Source organism: Mesocricetus auratus, unplaced genomic scaffold, assembly GCF_017639785.1.
Source record: "Mesocricetus auratus isolate SY011 unplaced genomic scaffold, BCM_Maur_2.0 Super-Scaffold_100707, whole genome shotgun sequence".
Taxonomy (NCBI): domain Eukaryota; kingdom Metazoa; phylum Chordata; class Mammalia; order Rodentia; family Cricetidae; genus Mesocricetus; species Mesocricetus auratus.
In genome coordinates, this window is record NW_024429269.1 from 3,006,627 (window position 1) to 3,025,543 (window position 18,917).

At 49.4% G+C, this 18,917-nt stretch overlaps 1 protein-coding gene across 2 annotated transcripts in view; it reads right to left on the minus strand.

Moving 5' to 3' along the window:
• Positions 1 to 426: 426 nt before the first annotated feature.
• The window catches only part of Znf395 (zinc finger protein 395), a 52,633-nt gene continuing 34,142 nt past the window's right edge, over positions 427 to 18,917 (minus strand). For both annotated transcript variants that reach the window (XM_040740599.1, XM_040740598.1), the window contains exons 2-10: positions 14,288 to 14,548; positions 12,811 to 13,016; positions 10,546 to 10,655; positions 7,849 to 8,087; positions 6,983 to 7,083; positions 5,948 to 6,248; positions 4,334 to 4,426; positions 3,318 to 3,421; positions 427 to 3,105 (exon numbers count right to left, since the gene is read on the minus strand). In XM_040740599.1, the coding sequence (XP_040596533.1) occupies positions 2,994 to 3,105; positions 3,318 to 3,421; positions 4,334 to 4,426; positions 5,948 to 6,248; positions 6,983 to 7,083; positions 7,849 to 8,087; positions 10,546 to 10,655; positions 12,811 to 13,016; positions 14,288 to 14,530 (1,509 nt within the window). In that variant the 5' untranslated portion in view covers positions 14,531 to 14,548 and the 3' untranslated portion in view covers positions 427 to 2,993. The remainder of the gene's footprint in view (positions 3,106 to 3,317; positions 3,422 to 4,333; positions 4,427 to 5,947; positions 6,249 to 6,982; positions 7,084 to 7,848; positions 8,088 to 10,545; positions 10,656 to 12,810; positions 13,017 to 14,287; positions 14,549 to 18,917) is intronic.

The following is an 18,917-nucleotide window of genomic DNA, read 5'->3' on the forward strand; positions in this document are numbered from 1 at the left end:
GCCTCACTACCCTCATCTGTTAAAGCAGCTGTTCTCAATCTGTGGGTCCTGGCCCTTTGGGGGTCGCATACCAGATATTTACATTACAATTCATAACAGTAGTAAAACTAGAGTTATGAAGTAGCAAGGAAAATAATTTTATGGATGCGGTCAGCACGGCAGGAAGTGTATTAAGAGGTTGCCGCATCAGGAAGGTTGAGAACCACTGCTGTAAACACTCAGCCTACTAGCCTGGGAAATACAACCTACTTGCATTTGTTTCAGGACATTGAGCCCAGAGCCACACGTGTGTTCCTCTACGGAGCTACATCCCCAGCCAACCTACTGGAAGTGTAAGCAAATGAGTCCCCTTGCCCACAGTGTCACATGGTGTCATTTCACCTAATTGTAGGGGCAGTTAAGAACTCAAGGCAGGCACACACTAAGTCAGACAATGTACCATTTTATTCCTTATAAAATATATTTCATATCATTGCTGTAAAAACATTACATTTCATTTCACATTTAAAAAAAATCTTAACAGTAAAAATAATACTTGGAAGACAGCGGGGCTGGGGTGGGGGAGGGGGAGAAGCGCCAATGAGACAAATTCACGGATGGGATTCTTCTCCCTTCTTGTTTTGCTTTAACCTTTTTAAATTTTTTCTTTTTCTTTTTTCTCTTTTTTTTTCTTTTTTGCCCCTGGTAAAGTCAGACCTGGGGTGACCAGAAAGTAACACAACAGATTTTTTCCACAAAATCAGTTTCCATCTCTAATTTCACAGGGTCCTAAGGCGTCGAGCTATACACTCACTGTGACAAGGCAGCCATTGCTCGAAGCACTGTTCAGGGCCAGGTTAAAAGCCTTATCATTGATCCAAGCCTATGTTACCAGAGAGCCCTTTGGCTTTGTACCTGAGACGTTGGCTAGCCACAGACAGTACCTCTGAACTCACACCACAGTATTGATATGGTGCACGCTCGCTTGAGGGTGCTCCCAACGAGGTACCAAGTCTGAAGGTAACTCTGAGAGCGCTCTGAATGACGGAAACACGGCTAGACAGTTTCCCAAGGTAACTGCAAGCTAGGTCCTGTTGGTTTCAAAAGCATACCTGTGGTACCTTCACCCAGTCAGACTCCAAACCCACGGGGCTGGGAAGCAGGGAGATACAGAGATGACAGAGGTGGGCCTGATGGCTGGGTGTGCTCACAAGTCACCCTTGCCCTTCAAACCCAGGAACCAACACAAAAGCATCAAGATGAAGGGGGCGGGGTGCACAACAGCGGTTGGGAGGTCGTCACCGCCAGAAAAGAGAGGGAACAAATGGGGAGGCTGCACAGAAATGGAATAAAGAACTGAACTAAATTGAAACTCCTCAGTTTTCAAACCATCCCGTCAACTCCTTTTCTTCCCCCTCTTACTTTTCTGCCTGGCACGCCAATGGCATAGGAAGCCTGCTTCAAATGGAGAAAATCATTATAGTCAGTTACATCTGCAAGCTCCAAACCAAGGCTGGGATTACAAGGTCTCTGCTGAAGTGGAGGCTTAGTTCACACTGGATTATGAAGGGGAGAGGAGAGCTTCCTGGTGAGGTCTCTACATGTCCAGAAACTCTTTCTCTCTGTGTCTCTATATCCCCCCTCCTCTCGCCAGTAAGACTGGAAGCTGAGCATCATGGGAAGTAAGGAAAGAAGAGAAACTTCTGCTGCTGGCTCTTAATTATCTATGAGGTTGAAGGGGCAGGAGAGCCCAGGGTCGCCTCTGTCTGGCCTGGTTTGTTATAAAAATATCCCTCTACCAAAGAAACTAGTGTCTCTCCCCTCCATCAGCAGCCGGGCTACCACTATAACCTTCACCTCACACACACAATCTCTTAGGTTCTCGGGTTTTCGAACAGAACTTAGTGTGTCTCAGAATAAAAAGTAGACATGCGTTTCCCATGTAATGCCTCCAGTGGTCAAGAGGATGGTCTCTGTGACAACTAATGAGTCAATGCTGCTCAGGCCCTGGAGAGGTGGCCTGGTGGCACTCCCTGAGCCTATGATACCTGGGACTTCAGTAAGACAGCTGGGTCCTGGAAGTCATGTTTAGCAGGCACAGAGGCCAAGTCTGCTAGGATGTACCAGAGACCCCCGAGGGAAAGAAGTCTTCCTCATCAAAGAGTTCCACATCAGACAAGAAGAACAGACATTCTAGAGCTTGTGACACTCCGGAGGGAAGAGACCTCAGGGAGGTGGGAGCAAAGTTTCTGTGCAGACCCTCCACACTTCCTCTCAGAGCTGGAAGGATGCTCAGGGTAGTGTTTCAAGGACATGTTCTTAAACTAAATTCATATTAGCCTTTTGGCTCGGGATTTTTGGGGACAGGCTTTGAGAAGAAGCCACATAAAGTTTACTGGCATGCAACCCAACATCTGAGGGGACCCAGATCCAAAGGTTGCCAAGGTAAGAAGGTGTCTCTCTTCCAGCCCCAGAAGCTGCTCCAACAGAAGTGACACTGCATCTCACCAGGTACAGACCCCTGCCCTTCCCAGAGTCCTGCTACTGCCCCCTGGGTCATCCACCTGCCAGAAAGGTCTTGTTTCCTAAGAAAGGGAAATTCATTTTACTCACAGTCCATTCTGGAATAGCTAAAGGAGTAATGGATGCACCCGTTCAGCACAAAAACTGGGCAAGGCATCCTGGCCTACTTTTGATGCATACAAACTAGTTCCCAAGAGGGCGGGAGGGGGTAATTCTTTGGTCTCTGGTTCGCTGCAGAATACCCTTGGTCAATTTTGGCTCTCTCCTATTTTAGGGGGAAAAATATTTTCTTTTTTTAAAAAATAAAACACTCCCACAAGGGGGAGAAAGTGTTTTCTAAGTGTTAAATCTTAGCCAATGGAGCCCCGGCTGCCCACATGCACTCCACATCTCTCTGTGTTCTGCTGATGGCTGCAGGCTTGGAGGCCCCCTGGCTGCCGGGCAGGGCGAGGGGCGGGGCCGGGCGAGGGGCGGGGCCGGGCGAGGCGGGCTCAGTCCAGGAAGCGCTGGCAGGCCTTCTTCCACCGGCAGGCTGTGCACCACTGGTCCCGGTGCTCTATGCCGTACACCTTGCGGCACTTCTTGGCTTCTCCACGGGCTTTCCTGGCAAAGGATGAAATGAGGGTGGCATCATGCAGTGGAGGTTAGACCCAGGCAAACAAGCAGGAGCTGGGAGGGGTGGCTGCTGGCAGCAGTCACTAAAGGAAGAGAAGGCGGCCGGACCAGTGTGGCCTCCACCTGGGGACTAGCCCTGGAGACCATCACCAGTGTCGACACCGGGCAGAAACGCCAAGGCTAAGGGAGAGACGGCTCACCTGGAGCTGCTCTGAGCCCGGGGTGGGGAGGTGACAATCAGGTGAGACTTCACTGTGGATGGCGGCTGCTGGGGCTCACTGAAGCTGAGTGACCGACTCCGGACCTGGGTATGGGGAGTATAAGAACGTCTGTGAAGCCGGGCGTTGGTGGCGCACGCCTTTAATCCCAGCACTTGGGAGGCAGAGGCAGGTGGATCTCTGTGAGTTCGAGGCCAGCCTGGTCTACAAGAGCTAGTTCCAGGACAGCCTCCAAAGCCACAGAGAAACCCTGTCTCGAAAAACCAAAAAAAAGAACGTCTGTGAGCATGAGACCCCTCAGAACTGCGGGGCAACTCCCTGGGCTCTGCCACGCATGCCTCTCTGAGCCCCAGAGCAGGTGCTGGTGAAGGGGACGATGGATCTCCCCTAAAAGGACATTCTCAATAGATGGAGTTAGGTCAGGGCCAGAGACAGGAGCCACCCTCAAGGCTTTAGGGGACTTAGATGGAGTTACCATACAAGGGGCAAATGGAGGCATTGTATTGCTTTAGTGACACCTTCTGTCAACTAGGTTCTGTCATTTGTGACGCTTCTCTGTGGCAGACACTTGAAACTAGAGCCACCCATACGTGGTTCTAATGACTTCCAGTTTATGTCAGTTCAGAGTCAAGGGTACAAGTTCATGGTGGCCTGAGATTTCTGGTCCAGCCCACACAGCCTCCAAATGCTCCTCCTATGATCCTCCATCGAGCTCAACCATCTGACACACCCACATTGTCTCCCTTCCTTTCATCGAGGCCCTAGAACTCACTCTAACAAGCACCTCAGAGACTCACAGAGCAAGAGACTGAGTCTAGCCTTGCCCAGCACATTTCTAAGGGAGAAAACTGCTCCACCCTGACTCCCCCAGGTGTCCTCCTGCTGAGAGGAGCTGTAGCCGGACAGAGGAGGACACGAGGTGATCTTTATGAAGTATGGGGGCAACAGTAGCCATGTGCCGTGTACCAGTGACACAGGCCCCCAGCTTTGGGACTCACCGGAGAGAGGGGGGAGGTGGTGGTAGGGGCAGCAGCCCAGCTGATGCTGGTGTAGATGTGGGGAGAGACGGGGATCTGGAAGGATGGAAGAGCCTGCAGAGACAAGAGCATGTCAGCCTGTGCTCCAACTAAGTAAGGAAGCATCTGCCTCGGGTCCCAGTAACTTCCCATTTGCAGCAGAAGGCATATCTGCGCCTAGTCAAGAGCCTGGAAAACACCAAGACAGCTAGACAGGTTTTCCCATGAGCAGCCTCAAAGCCGTCTACCCATCATCAACACAGCCTCTTCCTTCCTGAGAGGCTGCACTCCTGCTTGGAACTGCTTAGGTGCCAGCCTCATGACTTCGTCCTCACAGGGTGTTATTCAGGGGCTGGGCCGCCTTTGGAGAACATGCTTAAGGCAAAAAGGTCAACTGAGTCTGAGGACTATTTCCAGAAAAGGACAGAGACCTGCCAGGCACCTCCTCAGGAGTAGGGATACAGGCAGGGATGTCTGGCTTAGGTCTAGCTCTAGTGGTACTGACCACTATGCCCAGATGCTACAGGGTCAGCTAAGGCTGACTCTTAACCAGACACAAACTAAGTGGTCACTAATTCTAATGAGGAGAGCCTGCTTATTTTGTAGTTTTTCTCACTGAAAGTACTGCTGGTTTGGTGTTGTTTTGTTTTGTTTGTTTGTTTGTTTTGGCCCTTACTATATAGTCCAGGCTGACCTTGACCCCCCCCCAGGTGCCAGCATTACAGGTAAGGACAAGCATACCTGGTTGGAAGCACTACTTTTTACTTACTAACCTGCAGACTGATCCAGCCTGCTCAAGTCAAACTATGAACACAGGAAAGGTTTTAAACCAGCATACAGGAATATGAACCTAGCTTGCAGGGTAAAGGTCAAACTGCCCACCTCAACATGACAACTTTCCCAAGCCCAGGAGAATAATGGAGTTGTTTCCTTTGGGCCTATGTCATGTCTTCCTGTGTCTCGAGGAAATGGTACTTGACAATTTATAATGAGTCCTAGCCCAATCCTCATTGCTAACCCTACCTCCACCATGCACTTTGTGAGAGCAGGGGTCGTGTCCTAGTCTAACTAGAAGGCTTACCTAACCCAATGCTGATACCTAGTAGGTGCTCAGAGAAGCACCATCCAATGTAACATGCTCCTCGGAGCTAAGGAAACCTGGGAAGCCCTACATGAACCTGTCGATTCTTCTAGCCAGTCTTGGAAGTGACAGCTCTCAGTTCACATCCTGACACATGGCTAGACTTCTTATCAGCCGAGTGTCACAGCATTTGTTGTTGCTGTTTTTGAGACGGGGTTTACATGTAGCTCACTCTAAACTCCCCATGTAGGCAAGGGTGACCCTGAACTCCTATTCCTCCTGTCTCCACCCCTGACTGGGATCACAGGTGTGTGCAACCCAGGGTCCTGCGCATGCTCAGTAAGCAACTCTACCAACTGGCCTACATCCCAGCCTTTCCTTTCCCTTCTCTGTGGAAGCAAGATTAGCAACTCAGCCAAAGGCTCAGTCTCAGTCAAGGTGCTCAGAGGCCTGTTGTCTGACAGCTAGTGCCACCGAGATCCCAGACTAAGCCCCCACATAGGCCTGTTTCAAACCTGGTATGCGTGGTCAGCCTGAATGTGCCAGAAGGAGCCAGGAGCTGACTTGCTGAGTGCAACTGAAGGCAGGGGAGACTCCAGGCCGGGGTGCTCTGGGCCCGAGGACTGGGCTTTGGGAGGAGGCAATGCAAGAGCAGCAAGGGACGGGCTGCTCACACGGGAGGCGGGGGCCGGCTCGCTGTTGGGCGCCCCAGGGGCAGGGGGGGCAGCCACAGCCAGAGCAGACTCTTCCTTGATCTGCATCTCTGTGTAGTAAAAGTCTTCCTCCCTCTTGAACTGATCAGGGTCCACGGTGTCCCTGTGTGGAGCAGACATTTGGCCATCATTGAGGACATGATGCCTTACTTTGAAGTCGTGGGGGGGGGGGTAGAAGGAGGAAGAAGTTGGGAGAAGTACCCAAGAGAACACCCAGGAGCGCTGCTCTCAGAGGCTATCAGAAGGGATTAGAACATGCCCACCCACGGAAGCTCTTCTTCCTGGCACGGACTCACACAACGGCAAACGTGTCTGAGCACAGTCCTGGTGCTGTCACAAGCCCTCTTGGGACCTGCCCCATCTACGACACGCTCTCGAGGCCTGTGAGGTAGTTCACACCAGAGGCGGTGGCCACCCTGAGGGTTCTGCACAGAGATGAGGCACTCCCCTGAGCATCAGAGCACGGATACAGACCTAACTCCCACACACAGAAGCAGATGTCCAGCCTGCTCGCTATGTCTAAGCCACAGCATCTCGCCGGCGATTAAACCAAACTGTTCCCTTTCTACTCAGAACTGAAACATCTTGCTCCCTACACCAGGTGGGAAGACACCACCATAAGACACACAGAGCTCACTCTCTGGCAGCAGCGTCAACGCCGACCACAATATAAAGAGCCTCCCTGCCCAGGGAAGGTGTCGTACATTCAGTGGTCAGGGAGGAGAACTGGACAGTGCCTGCAGCAAGCCATTTCACCAGAAGCCTCTGGGCTACGAGTCCTGTGGAGTTAGAAGGCTGGAGGTGCCTCAGGCAAGAGGCGCTGAGCGCTGGACCTACCCCAGGTGGAGGGCTTTGACATGTCGCTTGATGCCCACGACTGAACGCAGAACTTTGCCACAGCTGGGCCACAGGCACTTGTACATCACCTTCACAGAGTTCTAGGGGAAAAAGAGGTCTTAGCGACTGGTGTGTGGGAATCCTCTCCCCAGCCTCCCTCGTCATCTGATGAGGACTTCAGCTGGTTGCCATCCTCAGGCAGACCCAAAAGAAAAACCTCTAGGAAGGGACTCCCAGAGAGCAGAGAAACATGCCCAAAAGAACCTGAGGGGTGACCTGGTGGCCATAGTTTTATATATATATATATATATATATATATATATATATATATATATATAAAAAAACGAAAAAATAGTGGCACACACTTGTGCTATCAAAGAGAGGCAGAGCCAGTAGATCCTGAATTCACTGACTGCCCAGCCTAGCCTATTTGGCAAGCTCCAGACCACTGAAAGAGCCTATCTCCAAAACTAAGACGGGGTGAGGTGGGAGAGATGAACAGCACCTCAAGATAATACCTGAGGTTGACCTCTGACCCCATGTGCATGCACACCCACAAACATACACACCCCCAAAAAACAAAAAGAGCCAGGTGGTGGTGGCGCACACACTTGGGAGGCAGAGGCAGGCGGATCTCTGTGAGTTCAAGACCAGCCTGGTCTACAAGAGCTAGTTCCAGGACAGGCTCCAAAGCCACACAGAGAAATCCTGTCTCAAAAAAAACAAACAAAAAAAGAAAAGGAACCAGCCTCAGGTTAGGATTTCATAACAAGTGCAACAAAGGAAGACCAGAAACGCCCAGGACCTGGGGCGCCCCTGCCCCTCTGGGGATGGCTGTCCCCATGAGCTCGCCAATCGCCACCTACCTTCCTCTTGCGTGGGGCTGGTTCATCCAACAGGAACGGGTCAGAATCAGTCTCAAAGCCATGATCAGTTTGGGGGGACCCGAAGGCGTCTCCCAGGTACTTGGGGCTGGCCTGGGGGTGGGGCGGCGAAGGGGTGGAGATGCCACTGCCCCCACTCCAGTGCCCACTGGTAGTGCTACTGCCGCTGTCTGACACGTCACCACTCTCCTTCCACGGGTCACCACAAGCTGCACGGGAAACTGGCCAGAGAGAGAGGCAACAGAATACTCAGGGGGCTTATCCCCAGGAACAAAGGGAAAAAAAGGAGTAAATGACAAAAACTAAAATATCACTAAAAATTTAATTATTAAAGAAACTTCTCCCTGAGACACAAGATTGAGGGCAGTTGCAAATACTACGGCAATCTTTGATGTTATAATCGCTCTGCCTGGTGGACATTTTCTGCCCCATGGGTCATCACTGATCACCACAAGCACACTGCAACTATCTTTCATCGAAGATTAATAAAAAGAATGCGGTTAAAAACTGGTGTTCACACTGTACACGCTAACAAGGAAGAGCCTTTCTTAGTTCCAGCCTGGCTGAGGGCATCCACATAGTGGTAGCAACATGTGGAATTTAGCAAATTCTTGATGAATTTCCTTAAAAAAAAATGCTTTTCAACCATTTCAACTTGGACAAGTGCAGGATGGTCTGTGAGCGCAAAGAAATGTGTCAGAGCTTTCAGAGGCCCTGGTGTCTGGCCTGTCACTGCAGTGGCCACCTGCCCCTTCCAATTCAGACGTCTAAGAAGGAAGAATACAGGTAACAAATGGGATTTTTATGCTTAGTTTTTCTTTGATTGCTGGGGCCTTGCTCATACGAGGCAAGCACTCTGGTACTGAGTGAAACCCCAAGCCTAGATTTTTTTTTTTTACTTTTTGATTGATTTGTCTGTAGGCTGCTTCATGCTCAAGCTGGACTCTCTCATGCCCGCCTTCAAATCCAAGTGAATTGATCGCATAAGATGATCTGAAAGCCTAATACATGGGAACAGCAAGAGAGATAGAAAAAACTTACGCTCCCCAAAGCCCAAGCTCCCTCTCTGGATACACAGTCTCCTGCCCCTAGGCTTGATGAGACACTGCCATACCCTAAGTGTCAGGGCAGATCTGAAGGCTGGGCCAACTCCGAGGTCCCATGTTTCCAAACAAGGCTCTCTTTACTTCTCAGAGACTCCTCCCCAAACAGATGCTGGATAAAGAATGCCTCCTGGCCGGGCGTTGGTGGCGCACGCCTTTAATCCCAGCACTCGGGAGGCAGAGGCAGGCAGATCTCTGTGAGTTCGAGGCCAGGCTGGACTGATAGCCTCCAAAACAATACAGAGAAACCCTGTCTCATAAAAACCAAAAAAAAAAAAAAAAAAAAAAGAATGCCTCCTACCCAGATACCCCCTGTGTAGTCTTAAAACTCTCATCACTTGCTCTTCCTGGAAACTGAGAAAGTACCATAGCTACACAGAGTGCAAAACAATAGATGTTTAGGGCAGAACTCAAGAAGCATCCAAAGCAACTGATCATGGACCAATGAGATGAGCCCAAGAGGGAACTCCAGCCATGTTTTCCCCGATTCAGCGCCTTTCCTGAATCTGCTGACTCAACTGCCTGGGCTTTTTAGACTTCTTGAGAATTTGGCATCCTTCCTCTCTGCCTTCTTTGTGCACATTAAAGCAGGCTGCACTGATGGAATTTACCACTAGATGTCCCCAAGTGCAGTGACAGCCTCTGGGTGGAATAATTAAATTTGCTTTCAATCAAACACTACTTATGAGAGACACTTACCTGCAAAGGCCACTTTCATCTCAGTATGAGCTAGAACTAGCTCCATATTCTCCTACAAACTTTAAATAGCTTTTAGGACTGACAGATAAGGAATTGCCACTAAAATAACTGAAGTCACGACCAGTCTTGCCAAAAGACTTGCAATCCTTCTCTAATGCTGCCCTCCCAGGTACTGGTAAATCATCTGGGGATTATAACCAGAAGAGTTCTTTGGCATCTATAAATCTGAAGTCATATTATGAGGGGCTTTTTTTTTATTACAGTGTCAGAGAGAGAGAGAGAGAGAGAGAGAGAGAGAGAGAGAGAGAGAGAGAGAGAGAGTTGTCATGATGCATAAGTGGAGGTCAGAGGACAACCTAAGGGAGTTACTTGTTTTCTTCCACCACGTGGGTCCCGGGAACCAAACACAGGCTGTGAGGCTCAGCAGCAAGCACCGACACCTCGTCTTTCCAATCTTTTCAATGGTCCGTTCTATTGGTTTGTAAAAAGCAACCAGCTTTGAGACTTCAGCTCAGGTATTTGGCCTGCAAGCCCACACTAATTTATGAGGCTGAGTTAGAAGTTAAGCATTGATTAACAGGAAGCCACTAGTGGACCGGCAAGCGTAGTTCTGCTTTTGTGAACTAAATAAATGTTCCTGGAGGCCCTGTCCAGGCTCCTACAGAACTTAGAACTTGCTTGAGCGGCCATCTTGGCTGAGTGCTGAGTTCAAGCACTGTCCCGAAGCACCAAGGGGGTTTCTGCTCAGATGAGGAAACTGAGCTCCTGATCGACTGCCCTGAGAGCCTCCAGAACCCTATAGCCAAGCTGACCCTGGAAAGAGCATCAGTTGTGGGTTTCTGCCATGCCAGGAACCAGCCCAACCCCACTTGCTCACCAGAGAAGATGGGCTCAGTCCCAGGAGGACTCTGCACGACAGGACTGCAGGACAGAGACGTCAGCACCATGGCGGCCATCATCTCATCCATCTCCACTGCATCCGACTTCCTGGATTCAAATGAGCGGGGACTGTGCTTACTTCCTGGGCCTGGTTGGTCCACAAAGCCCACAGATTAAGCTACCACATCTGCTTACTTTCATGGGATCACCTTACACTGCTATGCTGTCCCCTCAGAGCCGCCCCCTCCCCCAGCAACCAGCCCAATGGAAACTAAAGCAACAATCCCCGAAAAGTGCTTGTTCTGGGTGGTGTTTCAATCAGCCCAGGATGAGCGGGTGGGGCACCTGCTTAAACTGGGGCCAACACCCGAGACAGTGCCGTTCTCCTCAAACTCTCCTTCTAACTCTACAACTTAAAATGGAGCATTTTATTTGGGGATGGAGAGAAGAGTCACATGATAAGATGAAGCATGGGGATAAATGGAGCCCACTGGAATCTAAACCCTAAAATCACCTCCTTCCCCCTGCCTTACATTCAAATTTAAGAGGAGACAATTACACTAATGGGTTTTTCTCTCCCCTCTGCCAAAATAAACACAGCATTCTGTTAGCTTCTGAATGTCAACAGAACCTATTACATAAGCCAGTGAGCAAACAAACCAGGATAGAATAAATAACCAGATGACACCATCTCCCACTGTTAAGCTCCATTCTTTAAACAGGCTGCCTAGAATTTTACATGTGCTTTCCCCCTCTCCTTTAAATCCATACAGTTATGAGGTTTGGAAGTAAAATAAACACTATCTGATATCTAAAGTATTTAAGGGAAATTAGAATGTAGCAAACCGCCAGCGACTAGCCAATTTCAAAGGACTATATTCACCAATTATTTACACACCAGGTCTACCAAACTGTGCAACTGGGTTTGAAGCAGACAGAGCAAAGCCATCAACATATTAAACATTGCACGATCTTTGTGTTTTCACTTCCACAGAAGAGAAAATTAAGTTCTTTGCTGGTCTTCCACTGAATACACGATCAGAAATGCTGCTCCTCTAGTCTTAAAACACTGGGTCTGCTGGGCCAGCAAGATGGCTCAGTGGGTAAAAATGCTTGCTGCCAAGGTTGATGAGCTGAGTTCAGTACACAGTACCCACGGAGTGGGAGACAACCAGCTCCTGAAAGTCGCCCTCATCACAGGGGCAGCAGAGCATGCACACATAACCCATACATAGTCCATAAATGAATGTAATCTAAAACCTGTTAAGCCACCTGGTCTACCAACAGCCCCCATACCCACAGACGAGGGTGGAATAGAGTTTAGTTTTTTGTATATCTTGCATGCAAACTCATCTCAGCTGGCCATGCCTCTTGTTTCTCACTTTTATTTATTGTTATGTTTGTGCACGCTGTGTGAGCATCAGTGCCCTTGCGCCACAGCACCCATGTGGAGGTCAGAACAGCTCTGTGGAGTAGGCTCCTCTTTCCACCTTTGCATGAGTTCCAGGCATTGAACTCGGGTTGTTGGGCTTGCACAGACAGGCTTGGCTTAGACACAATGAGCCTTCTCCCTGCCCCAGATTTTCCTTTTAAATCTTAAAAGAACAATCTAGACAGACCATAAGATGCACAGCAGGATCTAGGATCCCAAGATGACATCATATCATTAAGTCCCAAAGCAGAATATCCATTCTTTACTCAAAGGTTCTTAGCACCCAAGTGAAGAATCAGACCAACTTGCCCAGACACAGGCTGCTGCCTGCCTGACCAGTTCTGAGCCAAGAAAGGATGGCTTTACCTTTTTAAATGCCATTTCAGAATCAAAAGCATTTTACTTCTTGACATATGATACATATAAACGATAGTAAATCACAGTAAAGTTTGAGGACCCTGATTAGTTTTCATTGATGCACAGCGTGCGTACAGGCTTTTACTTCTATGGCTGCTGCACCAAGTAGCAATGACGGAGTCTGGTTGGCCCACAAGGCTGAAATCATTTCTCTCCGCCCTGTATGGAATCCGGCTGACACTCTGTCTCATCTGTTCCTGTCTCTTCTCACAAAAAAATTCTGAGCTGAGTTTAAACCTTCACCAAACCAAATAGATGTAACCCCTAAGAGAGTTTTGGAGAAAAAAGGATGTTGCCTAGGCGTTCTTAAAAGGATGCCTCTTCTATATCTAGCTTTGCTATCCCAGCAAGTAGGTACCCAAGACTCCCACCATGTCCCAGCCCATATCTATAACCCTCACCACTCCTACAAACCTCTTGGGAACATCGATGTTCCTAGACACGGGTCTGTAGGCCGGCACCTGGGGTGTGGTCCCCTGCAGCTCCGCCAGGCACACCTCTTCTACTTTACAGCAAATTTGTAACTTCTGGTCCAGCAGCCGGACTGTCACCTTGTCCTCAGCCCAGCTGTGCTGCTCCACCAGGCCCTTGCACTCCTGACCCCCATACCACACACAGACCTGCGGGGGAATGACAGCCAATGGTCAACACTCAGGCGTTCCCACGCCAAAGCCCTTAGAGATCTCGGTTCTGGGTATCAGGCTGTCTGCTGCAGTCTGTGCTTTGATACGCTCATCTTTAATTGGTCCATACCAAGATCTGGTCCCATGTTAGACACGTAACCCCCAGGAAGTGGGGTCTAGGATGAGTGAGCATGTCATGAGAACTGCAGCTCTCTCAAATGGCAGGTCGTAACAGTAGAGAATTATCCAGAGAGTGGGGTAGGCAGGGAGAGTGTGAATTGTTATAAAAGTGGGTGCAGCTCCTCCCATTCTCCTGTCCTTATTCTCCTCTCGGACTTCCCAGTCTCCAGAAGTTTGAGCTGAATAAACTACTGTCTATACATTTTTCCCACCTTGGGTATTCCCTTACAGCAGCCTAAACAGGCCAGAAGGAAGCAGGCATTTCCAGGCACCTGCTGCCCACCCAAGCACTTGGGCTAGCCACACAGGATCAAATCTTCCCCTACAGCTTCTCTACACACTTTCCATCCTAGAAGCCAGCAACCGGGGCTTCTCTGAGCCTCAAACCTATACTCATCCTTCAGGTACTCTTGCCCCCTCCTTGCCTCTGAACTGGTAAACACCTCTTACTCAATGTTTTCCTTCTGGAGAGTCCTAAGTCCCGTTCTCCTCAGCATGTACTGGAAAGGGAGAGGGTAGACCGCTCTCTCATCAGGGTACCTGGAAGCTGGAAGGCCACCTTGTCTCAGGAGGACAAAGGTCTGGGGGCGCCAAGCCTCATGGGAAGGCAAAGGCCAACTCATTCTAGATGGATGCTGGAGAAGGCAATGGCAGGAGCCCCACGCATCTGGACCTAGTGATAAATCAGGCTAGGCAACCCTGGGCGCAGCCACGGCAAGGGGACGCAAGGAAAGCAGGAACTGTTCCCATCGGATTTGGACCACGCCTCCACCTGCAGCTTCTGCAATCTGTTCTCCAGAGTCTATCGCCTAGGGTCTTTCTCTTGTTGCCTACAGTGCTGAAGTGGGACAGACAAAGAGCCACTGAGCTGAGGCCACGCTGTGAGCTGGGCCTCTGAGCATCCCACAGTGCCTGGTCACTTTCTCCTCCACACGACAGTCATGAAGATGCCCTGGTCTGAAATGACAGTACATCCTCTGCCTAGGGCCCCAGTGTGTAAGACTTCCAGTCTACCGCTTAGGAACTGACAGTCTGCCAATCCCAACACTCAAGAGACAGGGTCCGCATCCATGTTAGGATCAACCTACCTTCTGCCCAGGCTGAAAGGCCACCTGTGGGTGGCCTGAGGTACCCAGAGCCTTGAGGACTTCCTTGGGCTGCTCCTGGCACACAGGGTCCTTAGAGGTGTGTAAGGGCTGGGGCGTGGCTCCTTCAGGCACTTGTATCTGTGGCTCCAAAGGCAAGCTGGTCCCTAGTGGCACCTCAGAGGCACTAGGTCCCAGTACCCGGGCTCCCAAGAGGGAGCGCTTACCAAGGCGTCGGGACAGCATGCTGGATACTCTGCTTTGCTGAGGAGACAAAAGTGGCAGTGAGTAAATTCTCTCTCTCTCTCTCTCTCTCTCTCTCTCTCTCTCTCTCTCTCTCTCTCTCTCTCTCTCTCTCTCACACACACACACACACACATACACACTAATTTCTGTGTGAAAATCAGAGAACAATTTGAAGGAGTCAGTTCTCTCTCTTGCAAGGACAAACTCAGGATATCGGGCTTGCAGGCAAGCTGCTATACCTGTTGAGCCACCCTGCCGGCTCTTATCTTTTCTTTATACAAAAAAATGAATACCTAATCCTAGGAGATCATGTAAAAAGTATTGATAAACTCAAAGAAAATAAAATCACTTGTGAACCTGCTTCCCCAAAGCACACCCACTCCTCCCTGCTTCTGTTTCCTTATTTTTATTTTGTTTTTTAAGACTCCTGTTTCATGTAGCTCAGGCTGAAACTTCCTATGCAGCTGAGGATGACCTTGAACTTCCGATCCTCCGGCCCCCACCTTTTCACCACCGCGCCCGTGTTCTGTGGTGCTCAGGACAAACCGAGGGCTCCATGCACGCTAGGCACCGCCTGAGCCACATCCCCAGCCTGATGCCCCCTCCCTTTTTATATTAAAGCATGCCACTCCTCCTGTAACTGTAACTGTGCATACTCCCTGTTCGTGCTTTGCCTTGTTGTTGAGACAAGTTCTCGTCAGGTGCCTATGGCTGGCCTGGAACTTATGTAAGTCAGTAAGCTGGCCTTGACCTCCTGCCTGCATCCTACAAACCAGGATCACAAGTAGGGCCGGCTTCGCCTAGCGTTGGTTTTCACTCAATAAGACTGCTAAGTTTTCCTACGTCACTGAGTGGTGATCTACAAAAACAGCCGCCAGTACTTTCCAGGCAGGTGTAACAAATTCCCCCATTATTTCCCAGAAGGCCGAGACCCGTGTCTCAGCTACTCCACGTTCATCAGGCATCCCCTGAGACAGGCCCCCTCCCCACCCCTACCACACACACAGCCACCATTGCTTCCTTGGTGAGCTTCCTTCACATGATACCGCCAGGTCAACACGGAGGACTTCTGTTAGGTTCAGACTTCCAAGCTGGTTGGCTTCAAAGCTTCAGACAACTTTGGAAACCCACCAGAACTGGAGAGGTAGCTCAGTGCTTAAAAGCACCAGCTTCTCTTCCAGAAGACAATGTCTGGTTCCAGTATAACAACCATAACTCCAGTTCCGGGGAATCCAGTGCCCTATTTCTGGCCTCTGCCAGCACCAAACGGTGCACAGACAGACACACACGCAAGCAAAGCACTTGTATGCACAAAGTAAAAATAATATATCATCAAACGGATAGACAAAGACTAGCCCCTGCCAACTCACACGGCCTCCTCCTCCCAGCCACCCTGTGCCTCTCAACCCCTCTGGGTCTCCACCTGAACTTCTGATCTCTGCCATTCAAGGTCTATTTGTTCATTCATTGGTACCCAGCTGAAGACTAGCTATGCATGAAGCATATTAAAAGTATGGTGAGCTGGGGTGGGCGCTGAAACTCCAGGGTTTTCAGGACCTTGATTCCAACAGCTGCTTCCTCAGCCCCGGACACCATGAGACTAATTGCACACAGGCTAAATGTTTCAAAAAGGTGTTCCAGAACATTCCTCCTCCTCCTCTCCCTCCCCTTCCCCTTCCCCATCCTTCCCAATCCATAACCAGAAGCCTATCAGGGCCATCGGGATAACTCAGTGGATAAAGTCATTTTCTACCAATGACCTGAGTTCAATCTGTAAGACCCACAAGGCAGAGGACAAAGGCCTACAAGCCTTTGTCCTCTGACACACACTCACACACACACACTCACACACACACAGAGTGGTGAACTCTGTCTCATAGCACTAAATACCCTTTAAATACTTGTTCACATCAACTGTCTTTGAACAGGTCCATAAGCCTTGATTTTCTGCCGTGGTGGAAAAGTAGCTCAGGGCTGATTTGTCTGGGTCCCCTGTTGCAGCCTCACCCCGACATCCTTGCTTCTTTTCCCAACTAGCCAGGCAAGTTCTATTAGCAACCATGTCTACAACCACCAACCAAGCCAGGAAAAAGTAGCTATAAAAGACGAGGCAGACAGAGCGTAAGAGCCAGAGGGGACGGAGGACACCAAGGAAACAAGGTCCTCCAAAGCCACAGGGTCAGGGCTCACAGGGACTGAGCAGCATGCACAGGGCCCTCCTGCACAAGTCTGCACCAGGTCCTCTGCACATATATTACGGCTTCCCATTTAGTGTTTTTCACAGGATTCTCGAGTGTTTGAACAAGTGGGTCTCTGACTCTCATGCCTTCTCTTGGGCTCTTTTCCTTCAACTTCAATGTGATAGAAAATCAGTTTTCTCCAGTGGAGTGACAGTGGGTATATCAACTACTCCAGAGCAGCCTCGTGTTCAAGGGTAGTGACCAACATAAAACGAACTCCTTAATTTGAGTTTTTTTTTGTTAGTGTTTTGGTTTTTTATGCTTTCATTTAATTTTTTTCTGTTTTGATGTTGTTTTGTTTTCTTGGTTTGGAGGCGTTGTTTTGTTGGAATTTATTTTAGAAAGAACTTTAAGTTGGGTTGGTAAGGAAGGGAGGAGGGGCTGGAGGGACTTGAAGGAGGGAAGAATATAATGAAGCATTTCAATTTAAAAATTGTTTTAAATGATAAAAATATAATAAAAGCTGGGCAGTGGTGGCACATGCCTTTAATCCCAGCACTCGGGAGGCAGAAGCAGGAGGACCTCTGTGAGTTCGAGACCAGCCTGGTCTACAAGAGCGAGTTTCAGGACAGCCTCCAAAGTTACAGAGAAAGCCAACAACAACAACAAGATAATTATTTAAAAGTGCCAGGTAGGCGGTGGTGGCACGCACCTTTAATCCAAGCACTCAGGAGGCAGTGAGTTTGAGGTCAGCCTGATCTACGGAGAGTTCCAGGACAGCCAGAGTTGTTATACAGAGAAATCCTGTCACTGGGAGAAAAAAAAAGATGAAAAAAAAGGGAAAAAGTGGCAAGCACCAATGGAAGTGGAAAGGCTGGTTCTAGAAGCCCCCTCTGGAAGGCTGTAATCTGATATCTTGGCAGCTCATCCAGGAGTCCCCAAGAAACAAAGCCAAGGTGTGGCATGCAGAGTCCCCGGGTTAGGTGGCTGTTAGGGGCTCTCATATTGGAGTCGGTCTTTGTGACTACAATTTAAAAAAAGGAAATGTATCCCAGATAAATGGCTTTTAAACTGCAGTCGCTGGGCCAGGTAGATAGCTCAGTGCAGAGTACATGCCTGGTGTAATAAGGCCCTGGGTTCAATCCCAGTCCCAGGAGAGACTGGAGCAAAAGCAAAGGGGAACTAGAGTGTAATACCACTTACCGACAACAGGTGGAAGCACCAATACAGAGAAACCACCAGCTCTTTTCTTGGCAAAAATATAAAATAAAAAACTAAAAAAAAAAAAAAAAAAAAAACAGGAGCCAACACACACATACACACACACACACACACACACACACACACACACTTACTTTCCTGAGCCGGAAGTTTGGGGTTTCCAGTACTGAAAATGAAGACAGGGGTGTTTCCAAACCTCCTCGGTTCCCAGTCTTCAGAAAGAACCTGAGATGTTTGGGCAACAAACTCTGATGATGTTTTTGGAAGCCTGTCTTCTTTTTAAAAGAATGCTCTTCTGTTGGTTGGTGAAGCCTGCACCTTCCAGAAGCCGGAGGGATCTCCACAAATAGGCAAGTGGCCTGCTCCTGGCCCGCTTCCACAGGCTGGCTGCCTTCTCCAAAGATCCACTCAAAAACAGGCATTATGCTGCCAGGATTCAGAAGTAATGAGCCACTAACAACAGAAGTTGGCTGGAAAGATGGGTAGAGGGGCAAGGTCACACCTACTTCGTCGGTGCTAGCTGGTCACCCAGCATAGAGGATCACACCCTTCTCCCTAGCATGCACGCACCCCACCCCCCACTGGCCTCCTTCAGGTCCCTCTTCCCCAACCTCTGTCTGCATCCATCTACTGCTCCCTGAACGCTTTACTGAATGTCACTGACGGTCCCTGGACCAGCTATTCCTCGCTTTGCCATGTGGTTCTATAACAGCAGAGAAAAATGGAGAAACCTGTATTGAGAGTAATGTGTGACCAAACGCTGCTTTCTGGTTTTACATTCTCCACTTGCAGAATTCCTCCTGGGGCATAAACTCATGCCAAAGTGGTCTCAGAACCTAAGTAAGGGGGACCTGGAACCCCAAGTGCTGTCACCAACAGGAAAAGGATGGCTTATGTACTTTGGTCAATGTCCAGAGACGGCTAGCACTCGTCTTTTAATGCGGACATCTGCCATACGTTAGCTGGACCTGACAGAATAATAAAAC